Source organism: Musa acuminata, chromosome BXJ2-10 (assembly GCF_036884655.1).
Source record: "Musa acuminata AAA Group cultivar baxijiao chromosome BXJ2-10, Cavendish_Baxijiao_AAA, whole genome shotgun sequence".
NCBI lineage: Eukaryota > Viridiplantae > Streptophyta > Magnoliopsida > Zingiberales > Musaceae > Musa > Musa acuminata.
The window spans coordinates 30,171,029-30,186,603 of record NC_088347.1 but is presented as its reverse complement, the minus strand read 5'-3'; the positions used below and the strand labels follow the sequence as shown (position 1 = coordinate 30,186,603).

At 42.2% G+C, this 15,575-nt stretch overlaps 2 protein-coding genes and 1 long non-coding RNA gene across 3 annotated transcripts; all 3 read right to left on the bottom strand.

Moving 5' to 3' along the window:
* Positions 1-752: 752 nt before the first annotated feature.
* LOC135625056 (uncharacterized) lies at positions 753-4,229 on the bottom strand. The gene is made up of 5 exons (XM_065129318.1): positions 2,697-4,229; positions 2,436-2,598; positions 1,695-1,858; positions 1,204-1,462; positions 753-1,134 (listed from the first exon to the last, which is right to left on the bottom strand). Exons 1-5 carry the CDS (start codon positions 3,986-3,988, stop codon positions 1,009-1,011), a joined length of 2,004 nt encoding a protein of 667 aa, XP_064985390.1. The 5' UTR covers positions 3,989-4,229; the 3' UTR covers positions 753-1,008.
* A 917-nt stretch (positions 4,230-5,146) lies between these two features.
* On the bottom strand, positions 5,147-6,691 carry LOC135624203 (uncharacterized). The gene is made up of 3 exons (XR_010491612.1): positions 6,553-6,691; positions 6,255-6,301; positions 5,147-5,280 (listed from the first exon to the last, which is right to left on the bottom strand). It is a non-coding gene; the product is annotated as an uncharacterized LOC135624203 (long non-coding RNA).
* Positions 6,692-10,089: 3,398 nt separating this feature from the next.
* On the bottom strand, positions 10,090-12,373 carry LOC135626040 (probable trehalose-phosphate phosphatase 6). The gene is made up of 11 exons (XM_065131230.1): positions 11,934-12,373; positions 11,711-11,851; positions 11,557-11,628; positions 11,361-11,459; positions 11,207-11,260; positions 11,006-11,107; positions 10,830-10,907; positions 10,676-10,745; positions 10,519-10,589; positions 10,354-10,446; positions 10,090-10,284 (listed from the first exon to the last, which is right to left on the bottom strand). Exons 1-11 carry the CDS (start codon positions 12,186-12,188, stop codon positions 10,234-10,236), a joined length of 1,086 nt encoding a protein of 361 aa, XP_064987302.1. The 5' UTR covers positions 12,189-12,373; the 3' UTR covers positions 10,090-10,233.
* Positions 12,374-15,575: the final 3,202 nt, after the last annotated feature.

Below are 15,575 nucleotides of genomic sequence, written 5' to 3'. Positions count from 1 at the left end.
ATTTCATGCAGGCCAGAGATCACCAGAACACAGAGGAACCTCAACCTGTGAAATCATGTGATGTACTTCATGTGATTTAGGCACTCAAAGCCAGAATTATAAGATGCATTTGTGCTGATATAGGTTCTGAGTTATTTGGTCAATAAAAAAACTCTAAATTTGTGTTAACAAGAGGCAATATTAGAGGACTGAACTAATATCAGTGGTAGATTCTTAACAACAGGTAATTTACCTCAATGTTGACATGAGAAACTGATGACAATGTTGATATAATTATTCTAACTTGCCGTCGCTCATTATTGTTGGTTGGTAATAGAACTTGCACCTGATGAGTACATCGGCTGATGAGTCCTAATTTCAGAAATTGTTTTAGAAATTAGGACTCTTGGAAAGCTCTGTGCATGAGAGCATCTGCTAATTACATAAATTTAGAGGCAAACATTATTTATCCTGGTGATAGCTCAAGGAAAAAATGGAATGAGCATGCACAATCCAACAGAACAAATTTCACACAATGATTTTATAGCTTCCATAACTGGTAATGATTTCAGACATCATTACAGAGTGAACATAGGACGAGAGTTCCGTCAGCCACGATTTCAAATTAGTTTCTAAGAATTACATTCCAACCCGCAATTCACATATACAACAAACTTGTTAGCAATTAGCAGAAAATGCATATTATTCTGTGAAGCATAATACACTGGTAAAGAGTAAGATATATAAATGGATAAGGATCACAATTTTTGTAATGACTATTCAAAGCACTGCACATCTTTCATTAATTTCAACGACAAAAGGGCAAAAGGGTACGGTTTTTACATTGTACAATCACCAGCTGTAAGGGGCGATATAGACTGGACAGTCATAACAGCAGAATATTACAGCAGAAAGACAGTATTTGGAGCAAAATTGCTTATTATCACAACTCTTGCAATTTTACAAATGAGAAACTATAAACTTACAACCAGAGTTCGATGGCAGGTGGATTCTATCGACAACGATATCTCAACTTCCAATTCTACAACACTTCTTCAGTAAAGCCCGTGAAAAGATTCGCTTGCAGAAAGGACTGGTTCTCAGGGCCCCTGCATGAGGGCATATGGCTTCTTCTAGTGCAGCACGGAGATGACCCTGCATTGGTAAGAGTCCATGAGGATAGGAAGGACTCATATAATAGCTAAATTGGTTAGACGTAGAAACCTTGGAATTTTCGAGAGCAGATTGGATGACATAGTTTGCATAAGGATCTTGCAGTAGTTGCTCAAAGTGAGAGACCGAAAGCAATTCAACTATTATAGTAGCTTGGTCATCTTCGCCAAAAGTCTTCAGGCATTTTTCCACCACATTACTGCTAAATTTCTGTGTGGAAAGCTGTACATACTTCCCTTCAAATTGAGCGACCAAGTTTGCAACTGCTAAAGGGTTTTTCATATCGAGAACATATTGGATGACATAGTTTCTGAAACAGAATAAAGACCTAATAAATTTGATAGTTCAATATCAATGACAAAATTTAGTGCAACCAATCGGTTTCGGAAAAACCAAAAAAGAAAAGAAGATAAAATCAAATAAAAAGCATAGAAGATGTAAGCTATGGACCCAAAAAACTAGAATGATTTTATTTTAGTTTCAGGAGGGTTTGCATGTGTCAACAGAAAATGGAAACTATGATTTAAGAATGAAGTATATACCCAAAAGGATCCCTAGCAAGCTCATAGCCATTAGCAGAAATTTCTGCAACCAACTTTGCCAGATGATCTCCAGTAGAATGTGCTATATATTTTTGCAACACACAACATCCATGTCGATGTGTTGCGATTCCAACACAATGCTCCGTAGCAGCATCAAAGATGAACTGTCACAGCGTATGCCATGTAAAATTAGTGGATCACAAAAGGTACAAATTAACTCATGTAAGCTCGGTAAAAGAAAGTAGAAAATTTAAGAGCAGAAAATAAATAAGAAATTACAACATTGTTACTTCTGCGAATTGTAAGAAGTACAAACAGGTTAATGATAATGGGAATGACAAGCAGAGAATCTGAAGAGGATAGAAAGAGACATAAAAAAGAAGATATACCAAAAGAACCAGTTAAATAAAAATTTCACCAAATAAGACGAGTCATCAATTGCTTATATAGTGCTTTATTTAGAGGCTTTCTAGACCGAGGATGGCCAAATCCTAAGTAAACTATAAGCAAACCTATAGGAGGCAACTTTAAAAAAGGAAAAGGCATGATTTACCAAAATGCAGTACCAACCTCAACAATCCTGCAACAAGCAGGTCAAATTCATATATTTTATTGACAGTATCTAGTGTTACTGACTACCTTGTGCAAGAGGCAAAAACAGACCAGATACCAAAAAGCAAGGTGATGTGTATCTCAAACCACACAAGCAATGAAATATTTTTCATCAGCTAGAAAATTTACCTTGTTGTCTTCAGCTGCAAAAGATTCCAAGCAATGTTGTAGCACATGGCTGCCATTTAAGTCCTTGATGAGATCTAGAAACCCAGGTTGTATGGCTGATATGACCAATACAATTTGCTGCCTAGTTTTGAGGGTATCTATCAACTTCTGCACCGCCCTTGTCCTGAAATATATACCCAAATAAGGTTATACCATAATGCTATCAAAAGCTCTAAATGAGCAAAGTAACTATTGAAAAGCAATAAGCAAGCCGCTACTCACCCATGAATGTTTAGGGAGATTTTGACAAAGTCAGCTGGATCTTCCTTCAACACAAGAAGGATCTCCATCAGTTGTTCTTCACTGCATACTTCCAGTAGCTTCTGCATGAGATAATTCCCAAATGGATCGACCATGAGCTCCACAGCATGATCAATGACACCATTAAAAATCAAATCCACTTGATGCTTCCCTTCATCAAGCTTCCGCTGCAAGAACCGACAGCCACGCTGGTCCTTTGCAATGTCGCACATGCATCCTCTGACACCCATCAGATGATCATACTTCAGTGGAAAAGCTGGAAGTTTCACAGAGATTCCTTGCGCATGCAACTCTTCATCAAACTGTGGTATTCTAATTTCGGTCCGGGGATCATCACATCGGCGGTTGCTCATGTAGCAGAGTCCCTTCCCCTGTACGATCGAACTGTCCCCAAATCCAAAGGATCCAAAGGCCTCGATGTTTCTCTGAGTTCTCACTGGCTGAGGTCGTTTAACAGAGGGTGAATCAGTACATCGTCCATTCAACGATGGGGAGTCGTGATATGACTTTGAGGCATCCGATGGCTTCCTATTCCAAGTGGAATCTACTCCAATCTTCTCTGACGGCAAGAACGTATCAGGAATCGGATAAGATTGATCGATACAGGAGGCGAAAGCCCCCCCATAATTCCCCCTGTGGTGAGAACTTCTTCCCAGAACTCCATTAGTGCCCAATTCTTTTGCTCCACATGGCCAACTCTCGTTCCACGGATCTGCAGAACAAGAATCTACACAGTAATGCTGCAGCAAATGATCCAAAGAAGGGTTCTTATCCACATTAAACGACAGAGAATTGGGAAGAACAGGGTCCCAAAAAGTGCCATAGCCACGCGGAACCAAGCTTTCCATCACTAAGCCACAGCGATCATTTGGTGGACCAATTGGTTCTCGTGGACCAACTCCCAGATGGAGATCATGAAGCTTGTCGAGCAAGGTGGATTCTTCCGCAGCAGAGGGCGCAGGCAGCCGGCCGGAGAGAAAGCCCAATCCGGACGGGGACGAGGAGGAGGAGGAGTAGGACCCTTCCGAGGAGGGGCCAAGGTCAAGCCCAGCTCCACACCCATGGAGACACCCAGGCCCCCAGAGCGGCGGCAACTCATCGAGGCCGTCGACGCAACAGTCGTCGCCGAAATGGAAGAGGCGACGATGGGTGGACGTCGCGTGGGGGATCTCATCCAACAACAGCTCCATCTCCCTCTCTTCTTGCCTTCCCATCTTGGCGGCCTCGCTTCTCCGCTCCTCCTCCACCACCATGTCCTCAAGAGAAGGGTTTTGCAGAAGGGGGATTCAAGCGATTAATGGGACGGGAGAGGAGATTGCATTAGGATACGCAGCAGTTGGTGGCTCGAGCGGACAGAGGAAGAAGAAGGGGAGACGATGAAACAGTACACGGATGGAAGGACGCAATTGGGGTTTATGGATGAGGTGAGGTTACCTCCACCGACTCGTTAGCAACACACAAGGGAGGAGGTTACATGTAGACTCGTTCTCTCAGAAAACCATGGCCGATAATTGTGAGATATTTTGTGCTGCATGATATCTTCGCCTGCTAACACTGGAATATCTCCTTATCAGTTGGACTTCAAACTCAAGAAGACTTAAATGCTCTGACTTTTTCTCGTTAGCTAAGATGTCTAAATTTTTCTAAAGATAGTTATATTATATTATAATTTTTTTAATGCTATATATATATATATATATATATATATATATATATATATTACATATTTTATTTTTAATAAAAATTTATCTATTATCGAATTAGTTAATCCACTGATTCAGTAGTTCGGCACTCGACACGATCGATGTCGGACCAGATTGCCTGAATTCAATAGATAAGTTGTTAAGCTAAAAATTTATTTGTTAATACTTTTAATTATCTTGATTAAGCTAAAGGCTGTGGTTTTATTGTTATACTTTTTAATTAACTTGATTTGTTTGATGTTATTGTTGTGTTAAAACTGCTAAGATGCTGAGCCCATTTAATATTATGATTAAAAAAAAAGGGTCGCTAAAGTTGCTCCTCTTATTCAATAAAATAATGTATAAATTTCACCCTAATTGAAACCCAAATTTATTAATTACTTGATAATCAAAATACAAAAACACATAGAGAAGCACAAAATTATCTGTCCTCAAAACTTGACATGAGAGCATCCGCTTAGCAGATTATGAGAAAATCAATTGGATCGAATTCACTATCTCAGCAATAACCACATTAATGAAAAATATTCTTCCGATCAAGAGCCATCAGAAGAAGAATATTTTCCTGATCGTAAGTAGTTGAAGACCCGACTATACATAGATTCTCTCTCACTCTCTGAATATGAAATCTATCAAAAAAATGCCAAGTTGGGGGTGAGGTCGATGACCATCGTTTGTCGCAGGAATGAAAGCTTGCGAAGACTCGATTCGACTTCTCGAATCTTCTTCCCATTCATTTCTCCCTTCATTGACTTTAGGATCCATATCAAGGGTGATTCTAGCTTCAACCTTGGGTTCGGACCAGGTTAGATCATCCCGGTGCTTTTGATGAGCGACCAAACCTGAGGATAACAACTTCTATTGGTACTCAGCATAAGAGTATGTTATAAAAGCAAGGATATGGACATCTGCTTAAAACAGATCATAATCTGTTAGCTTTCGATATGTTACACTAGAAATTGAGAATTGTACGATCTTACAGAACACATCAAGCATCAGAACATGCACCATGCCAATCAGATACTGACACAGTAAATAGTGCATACCATGCCATAACATATAAGCAAATGACAGCACCGGCAAACATTACATTTGATAGGCCTTGACGTTGGCACACATTAGGAATAGAAGCACACGGTAAACAGTAATCCAAGTTTACAAGCCTAACACATACACAAATAAACTTGCAGGAGTTTAATCCATGTTTTCATTAAGGTAAATAAAAATGGCATGTCAAGTAGCAGTTTCCCACCTAATAGTAATAGCCTCATTTATCTAATTTCAACTAAAAACCAAGCAAATGATGGAAGAGTCCCACCCTCATGTATGAGAGTTAAGGGTGCTTTATGAAGCACAGATACTTCATAAGATTAATGTTCTATACTTCATAAAAGCATAGAAATTTTGAAATTTTTTGCTTATCTGTGTCTCATCATATCAGTTGACTGGCTATACCTTTTTCTATCAAATCAAGTCTCCATGGTTATTGTTTTTGCCTTACCAGTCTACTAAATGGTTATACATAGATATTAAGAAAAAAACATTGACCTTTTATAAAATTAATTATAAAAAAAAATCAAGGATCTGAGATGGCCAAACTGTTAATCAAAATTAGGCAAGCAAAACTCATACACGCATCGAATATTAGACAATTGTTGAGCACAAAATTAAGATAGGATGCAAAACCAAAGAGCTATTAAATACGTCATGAAGACTGCACATAAAGAGGAAAGGAAACTTGATTAGCTTAGGAACAAAATTCACTTGCCGTACTACCTCTCATTGGATTTGAGTTATAAAGATCGTGACAACATACCTGAAAAGCAAGTAATTTGTCTTCTCGGCGATACGTAAAGCTCTTCCCTAACATGTGTGCAGATCAAATGAATAGTTAGCAAATAGAAAAGGCTCCAGAATTATTAAGACAAGAGAGAGTAAAAAACCGAAACTTGACTAACAATCAAACACGAAGTCAGATTATGAGGACATGGTTGTTTCAAGACAGAGATCTCGACTCTCGCCATGTACATAAGAACAATATGGAAGGACAGACCAATACTGAAAACAAGGCAGAAGCTCAATAAACTCGAGAACAATAGAGAAACATATCAAACCTGTTCGATTAGCAGGAGAACCCCCTGAATGAATCCTTCCGGTCATGAAAACAAATCCATGCAGCCACATTCTCACGGAACTCGGGAAATCAGAACATATATCAATAATGTAATAGGAAAACATTTATATCTTTTACTGTTTCCCCCGTCAAAAATCCAAAATTGGCAACCAACCAACTCACTTTCTCGTTGACCATGAAGAACATCGACATGACATGCTCAGATGTCGCGGTCGTCGGATCAAAGTTTAGACACAGATAGTTCTCCGAGTACCGGCTCACTTCCAGGATCATGACCCTGTGTAACGGAACCGTCTTTCGGCCGCGGCCCGACACCAGAAGCTCGGTCTCGTAAACCTGTTTCGCCAGCCCAAGGTGCAGATATCGTGAAGAGGCCGCGCCCCGGGCGGTCTTCAGCCAATAGGTAACGGCGATCTTCGACGGGGTACTCGGCCGCCTGGTGCCGCCGGAAGTAGAGCGTGCCCGGTGCCGAGGACCTTCGGCATGGTGACCGTATCGAGGATTGAAATCAATAGGAGGCGGTGATGGTTCAAATTAGGGCTTCAAGATTCCCAATTCGAGGCATTGATAAACCGCCAGGCGGGCGCTGAGAGGAAAGAAGCGCCAGTGGGCAAAACCCGCCTTCTCAAAATATAATTGGTGTCGGATTTAAACCCGGATCCGAATATGTCATTGGATCCAAAATCCTATATGAACCGCGAATTTACACTCCAAAAAAGATGCGTCGCGTCATGTGGTTATCGGGTCGGATTTTAATAGGGGGCCGTCGATGGACACCAATTTCAGCCTAACAGACGCTGTGATATCGGGTTGGATTTAAATTATTGGATCGGGTAAAATAATACAGAAGGCATCAATTTCAAAACCGTTTCGTGAAGAATATACACGAGTACATAATTTTCACATCTTTTATCATTTATTTATGCCTATATTAATGAGTTCATGGTCGTTCACAACTCTGTAAACGAGTTTGTTCGAACACCTAAACATGATGAGTGTGTATAATAGAAGAGAGGCTGGCTGTACGAATGGGCTCAGTAGTGGTAATCTTTGGGCCTCGTTTCTCCAGTCCATTGACCTTCACTTGTTTGTTTCCTGTGCATCATCAATCCAGTATAGTAGTCATTTGACTTTTCTTTAGACGGTCAGATTTGGAAAAATCACAGGAACAAAGGAATTATCTGTGTAATTTTTAAGATGTTATATGTTTTTGAGCAATGTTGGATCTCCTTTGTGCTAGATTTTCTGGGTTGAAGGATGTGTCCACGAAAGAGCAAAACCTTGTTGTTTTTATTTGTTGCAGGAAAACTACGGAGGAAAGGAACCAATCCACAGGTGAGATTAGCAAGTTCCTTGCAACCTCAGCCGCTCTTCTGCAAGAACAACTCACCAGGACTGTTTTCTTTGTGGCGAGGCAAAGATTATATATGTAGCAGCGAGAATTCCCATGAGCTAAATGTGATCACTGCATTAATCCAACCTTCCTCTTCGTTGCATGAAGGTGATGATGATGATGATGATGACGATAATGGTGAGCGAGTGCTGGCTAGCTCTACCTGGTCTCTCATGGCAGAGGCTGCAATCCAAGGTCACATGTGCAGGCACTCTCCTTTCGACAAGCAGACAGACAGAAAGCGCAAGACGGGTAGTAGCTTTAAGCAGTCGTATTTTGCGTTGCTGCATGCAGTGGATGGCCGCCATGCAGCAACACGTCGCTCGGGACCACGCTACGCCTGCATGTGTGTTTGACGTGCCTCCGGTGGGCTGTCTCCTGCAAGCATGTGGCTGCCGTTGTGCTTCATCACCCCCTTCTTCCTTTTAAATCCATTTGCAGTACCACTGCAAGGTGAGGGAGTGTAGGCACCACGGGCGACATGTCTTGAGTACGAAGACAAGCATCCGTTTGATAAGGATGATATAAAACTCCCCTTGTTCAATGCATTTGTTTTGGAGCATTGATGATCAGGGGATTAATGAAGGTGAGTGGTTGATCGAGGAGATCTCCTCCTCCAATTATTTGAGCTGCCATGGCTTACTTTATTCAAGCTTAGGCGCCAATAATGGCCGGAGTTTAGTGGACACCACCTTTCCACGCATGAAATGGCTGGAAAAGAGGCTTAGTAGGCATGTCAGTAGCCCCACCCCAAGCCGCAGATGTTGCCCAAGGGGAAGGCTTTAAGTGGACTCCTACTCCTCTCTCAACCGAGGTGTAGTACTTTACACCCATGGTGGTGTTGACGTTGGTGCCGGTGGTGGTTGTGGTTGTGCACACCTTCCCTTTCATGGCCTAACTCACAGAATATGTAATGTTCCCAATGCCTGAAAAGCTAGCATAGCTACAAACTGTATCGAGAGTCCACTTCCCTTGGGAGGCTGATTGACCTCAAAGGTGGCCACTGGTGGGGGTGGTTTCTGTGCAGTGTACAAACAATTATAATGGCTGTTCCTCCTCCCTCCCTCACAAAGTTAGATGTGGTTGCAGATCCTCCTTCGGAGTTAGTGCCCAATGAGTTAGTCCATGGTCTTTTGGAAGCATGGGTTCTCCACAACTTTAGGTGTAAAGTATCAAGTAAACGCCGGTGGTTGCTCCAGATTACTGCAATCGCTTGCACCCCATTTTGGCAGCAAGGCATAAACTATTTGAGAGGGCATTCGACACCCTCGAGATGGGGATCTCTAGGTCTTGATTGATAATGTAGATCACAAGGCTGCTGCTAAATCTAGGAGGAGGCTGTTTGCTTTGTGCATACACAAACCATGGTACTTACATATGTGTGAGGTGACACGGAACTTAGGTTGTCTCATTGACCCAATGCTGCACGACTGCTGTCACTGGAAAAGTATGGAGTCTACTCTCCAATCCCAAGCCAATCAAAAGGACAAGGCTTATACGGTGCAGATGCCTAAGCTTACTAGCGAGAGAGAGTCCAATGCATCATGAATGAAACAGTCACATTTTGGATCTCCTGTAATTAACATCATCTGATTGTAGGTGAGATCATCTTTTCTGGTATTGTGGTTGAACCAGCAACAGCTGCTCTATTTTAGCTGTTGGAATTTGGGATAGATAGATAGATAGATAGATACTCCATTCGTTCTGTACAGAGTAAAAAAGAAAACAAATGCACAGAAAATATTTAGAGAAAACAATGCTAATATCTTTCTGCTGCCATCTCATGCGGAGACTTCATTTGTTAGATTTCAAAGGAAAGTCTCTCCTCATGAAGAGGATAAATTATGCTGGTCAGAACATGGACTCCATCCATATGTTTGATTGAAGCGTGTGCTCTAGAGTGAAAACTTCATGTGCTTATGTTCTATCTTGCCATTGCCATGCATGCTGTCATATAAAATGATTTCGTTGAAAGGCTCCATCTCTGGTAGCGCATTTATCGCAGTCCAAGATCACCGGAAGAACAAATCTTTCTTGTCAATAAAATAGCTCAGATTTCTTTTCTGTAAGATAGGATCGCCCGGACAAGATGGAGATCATGCACTCCAAAGGAAGAACACTTGGTAGGCAAAACAAAAGACTGCTTATTTTTCTTCTTGTACAGTAAAAATAGTTACAATCCTTGGCAAAGAAAGCCAGCATGAACTGCTTTCAGGCCTAAATCCGCAGCCAAAGGAGCAGGCAGAACTGCTTCATCCGAGCCGCTCCTCATGGTGTTTGCTTCTTCCACCCCACCAGCCGACGCAAAAATTCCTTGACCTGCAGATAGCATTCGCCTTAGCATTCATGTCGAGAAGGTCATGTTGGCATGCAAAAATCGCTCCTCACCTCGGCAGGTTCTCGGAGAGAGTAGGATGCGTTTGTTTCCTTTGCGCACCTGGAAACGAGAATGCCCAAACCCTGTTCTCTGTCGCGCAAGACCTGAAACGAGAGCTACGTTACTGATCAGAACTTCCACTCCGCCTAATAAAATTATGACAGATCATACGGTACCTCGAAAGCATCTTCGTCCGTGCAATCATCTCCTATATATATTGGGAACACATTGCTGCAGTGGGCGAATCCTACAGAAAGATAAGCAATTCAAGTCAGGTTATAACATATTTAATGGAGCGGTAGATGTGATGGAGTTCCTGCTTGATGAGCTCACCAAGAGACTCCAGTAAAAACTCGAGGGCCTTCCCCTTGTCCCACTTAATACTCGGCCGAATCTCCAGTACCTGTAGGTTTTAGAGTCAAAGGAATTAGCGTTCGTGTTCACGTAGATGAGACTACGGATGAAGGGATTCCGAGAGAAGTCATGCCTTTCTTCCCAGGGTGAGGCGGAGCTTGGGATAGTCTTTGAGCACGGACCTCACTTGCTCAGCTAATGAGCTCCATTTCTGGCACCAAGTGATCGGAAGTCAAGAATTATCTTCAGGACAATGAATCAAGAACAGATATTAAGGTGTGAGAGTGTTAATATACATAGATTTCTGACCTTTTCTTCGACGCACCGGAAGTGAACCGATAAGGAGAATGTGTTGTTCTCGACCTTCGATCCTTGGATGGATTTTGTTCTCTCCACCAATGCTTTGTAGACCTTGGATGAAATACAATCCCTGAATCAGTATGGCTGCTGGTGCAAGAGAAAACAACAAAGAGACCGAAAGAAATCACTGTCACAGGCATGAGAACTCACCTCATCTATCATGGGGAGGAACTCACTGGCTGGTTGAAAGGAAACAGCTTTCGCCTGCACCCATGTATCCATATAGAGTTAGAAGGATGGATGGTGTGCACTAACAGAGCAAAGTTTGGGCAGTGATGATGAGAGGAAGGACCGAGGTAGCCACCTTGGCTTTCGTGTGCTTTGTTGCCTTAACGGGGCCTCGTATGTCCATGCCGTGGCTCCCAGCGTAGTACAACTCCCGCAGTTGCACAAAGCTAAACACCTAAACATCATCGACAAAGCAGACCCCACGAGTTAAAAGACAAACGGCAGCACAGTGATCACATCCGGTGCCAGGAGAGGCAGGCATGGCGACGCACCTTGTCCCTGCATCTGCCGCTCACGATGGCTGTCGGAAAATGCCTTGCTGCGTCTCGCACTGCCTCTCTCATCTGAACACGGCAAGAGGATGCGCGTCAAAGAGAGCAGAAGAACACGGCGAGCAGAGGAATCGCAGCGCGAGAATGAACGTACCGAGTCAGACATGAAGGCGCGATCAGGGTCGTCGACGATGGGCGACAGAGTGCCATCGTAGTCGAGGAAGAGCACGACCCGCTTCCCGTTCGATGCTGCGACCACGTCGTCGAAGTTGCTTAACGCCGAAGGATGTTGTCCCTGCACACGATTCCCCCCCGAGATCACCGCCATTGCCACGCAAAGACCAACCAATCCCAACCAGAGAATCCACCAAACTTACCACCCAGCCGTCATACTCTTGGTCACTGGAGGCCGTAATGGAAGGGGCGACCGCGGGGGCCGCCTTGACGCGAGTAGGAGAGGAGGCACGCATGGAGTCGACCCATGCACCGATCCTCCCACTGTCGAGTTGGCTGAACATCTTCTTGCAGCTGACCGCGAGTCCGGGGCGGGACGGCGCTGCCATCACCCTGGTGATGGCGAACTCCTCCGGCACGATCACATTCTGCTTCCTCATCTCCGCGACCGAAACCATTGGCGACCGCTTCCGTCCTCTGCTTGCCCTCTGTTTTGTACGTCTCCGTGGCCTTCTTCTCCCCGGTGAGAGAGAGAGAGAGAGAGAGAGGAGGGAGGAGGAAAAGGCGGTGTTAATAGTAATGGTAATGGAAACGACAGCGTAGCTTCTCCTGCAGAGGATGGAAGGAAGGGAAGACCAGTGCGATCTGCAAGGAAGAGTGGCTGCCATCGGAGAGATTTATATAAGGCCGTTGGCCCGGGAGTTGCACCGAAGCGGACAAAAACGCGTGAAACGGACTCGACTCAGCACCCCAAGGCGGGGCCCGGGGAGGTGGGGGGACGAGAACCGCGGGACCCTCCGCGCCAACGACCACGTACGATTGCTTTCGGTTGGGCCCGCATTACAAAACCTATCAGATGTCGCCGCTTCATACGACGTGTGCTGTTCCTGTATTGACCGTTGCAGCGAATCCGGAGTGTCGCTCCAACTTGCATTTATTTCTTTGTTGGCTTATTTTTATTGCCTTTCTTTAATGTTTTTATTTTTATTTTCTTCTTGCCTTTTTTTGATTTGGTTGTGGGGGGTTCGAAAAGAAGGTAGTTTGGGGAGCCCCAAACCGAACTATCCGCCCATGGGTTAATCTTGCAGCCGTGGGCTGCACATAAAACCAGATTTGCCATGTCCTCACGAGCCCTGTGTTGTTAGTGTGCCACTGTGTAGTACTACTCCATTACTGTTGTGCTTAGTGCACATTATCTTTAATGTATGCACTCATGAGTATTTAGATCCATCGAAACAAAGAAATTTGCGTATCAAAAAATACAGCACAAACTATTTTTAGACTCAAATGTACTTTAGGAAAAGAATTTCTGAACTCCAGTTATGCATGTTTATGTTGGTGAGGTCCAAAGTTGCAGTACCAGGATGTTCTACTTGGGTAGGTAGTACATCTGCTGCAAGCATGAGAGAGACAGAGAGACAGAGAGAGAGAGAGAGAGAGAGAGAGAGAGAGATAGAGAAATGGAAAGGAGAATATAAGCACATGAAATGAGATGAGCCCATTGATTTCCTTTGAAAACTGAAGCATCTTGGGATGCATTCGATCAATCATTTCTAGATGGATTGATGATGGTTTTTAAGATATTTATAATTTTTTGATGGGTTCAAAAATATGTACTCAAAAAGTCCTTAATGTTTGGATGTGTGAAGAAACACAACTCAAAAAGTTGTGTGTAGAATCTTGAAAGAATTTTTGGATGTTTGGATACCATAAATTGTAGTAGGATGGTGTGGAGAAACCATATTACTTTTTCTTCCCTGCTATTCACTTGGGTTGTTTGTAGTTTGGATCTCATGATATGGTTTCAATTTGGGCAAAGATGTAGCATTCCAAGAGGCTAAAATATCAACCCCCAAGAATTGTTGGTGTTTGGAGTGCACAAGTTGCATCTGGGTAACACTTATGAACAGCCTTCTCATAACCAAAAATGCATTTTTTTGTAATTATCACTCCATTCACTGGGGTTGAAAAGAGAGAAAAATGCATGATTTTATGACATCAATTGTCTAATTAGCAACATTTGTGATTTACTTATTTAAACCTTTTTTAAGGTTGTGTGTATCTCAAGAACTGCAGTAAAAAATGATGCTTGCCACTATAAAGTATTACTGGTTGACATTTAGTATAATTATTTTTAGTTTTATTTTTGGAATGTAATTTTATCATGTATATATATATCCTTGTAAAATTAGAAAAAGAAGAAGCACATACATGAATCATTTTATTGATTAGTAAGGATGATGGAAACAGGTTGATGATATACAGCTCTCATGTAAAGAATCTTTAAGGTGACTCTGAGTAAAATATAAAGCAACAAAATTAAAATGTTATTTGTAACTAGAACATGATTTGATAGAATAATTGACTCTGATATACTCTTTCAATTCTATAAATAATAATAAAAAAATTCCTTCCATGTTTGATAGTCACATCCATGTCATTATATGAGCATTTCCTGACAAATAAGTTTTATATATATATATGTGTTGTTTTGCCAAGTCCTAACCTTTAGTGAAAAGCACATAGAAGTTTGTAGATGTCAATGTTGAGCAAGAAAAGAATCATCATCAACATGGAGGAAGTTGCTTTACCTAATGCAAGGAAAGATAATATAAAGCATAAGCCAACCAACTCCAACCTAACCTTCATTTCACTGCAGTGTTCCGACCTTTTATTAGGTTTATTAGATGACAATCCTTCTTCTTGTTCATGTATTAATATTTATATATAATCATGGCCATACAATGTAACCTTATATATTGATCTCTCGACATGATGATACCTCACTCTTCCAATATTATATCCTCGTTCGCTTGACTTCTTGCATGCATGCTCTAATAATGATAATACTATGACCAACACAACACCAATTGGAAGCAGCCTAAGCAATCTGGCTACCTCCTTCATCACCTTTTCTTCCATGACCTCTTGTGTACTTTTCCTACCACAACCACAACCACAATCTCTCTCTCTCTCTCTCTCTATCTATCTATCTATCTATCTATCTACATCAAAAGTCTCTATGGCCGGTGCAATGAACTCTCTCCCTCTCTCTCTCTCTACATCTCTATCATTGCATTAAAAGGGAGATGTCTTGGAGACACATGACCAAACCCACATGCCTTAGGAAAAGGTGATGTGGAGCCGGACACGTCTTCATGTCTCAGGAGAGCCATGCCATCAATTATTTTCCGACGACTTTTCTGCCTTATCATTCACATATTTTCCTTTGTCATCTCCCGATAACACATTTCCAACATAGAAGGTTGGTTGATGTCTACATAAAACTTTCCTACAAAGCTTCCAAGTATGCTATCACTCGAGGAAAGCCATATATGATCGGTCACAAACACATGTTGCGAAGTTAGATATTTGAAATAGACATGCACGCTTAAGAGACGTTCCTCGAGAAGACAAGTAGTCATTTTGTTTTACGTGGAGCAACCTTACATGATCACAACATTAGCACCCTCTAATCTAATCTAATCATTAAGATTAAGACCTGCCACTTGCGAGTGTAGTAGCCATTTGGATCTTCCTCTCCACAGATTAGTGCAATGGGAACTGAAAGCACATATTCTCTACCAAGAAGATCACAGTCACATGCCTCAAACCTCAACTTTTCCCTCCCATTAAGTAATTAATCGCTTGTTGATCGATGCGAGCACTAATCGAGTTGAAAACGATCCACACTAATTAATTTAGCTTCTCCACTAAATCGAGGAGATGTGATGGAGACTTCGTAGAATTGGTAGAATACAAGAGAAGATGAGAGATCCTAATTAATCTTATACAGTTAGTTTTCTGATGTCCTTGCGGATCAGCTTAGGTGCTCATCTATAATT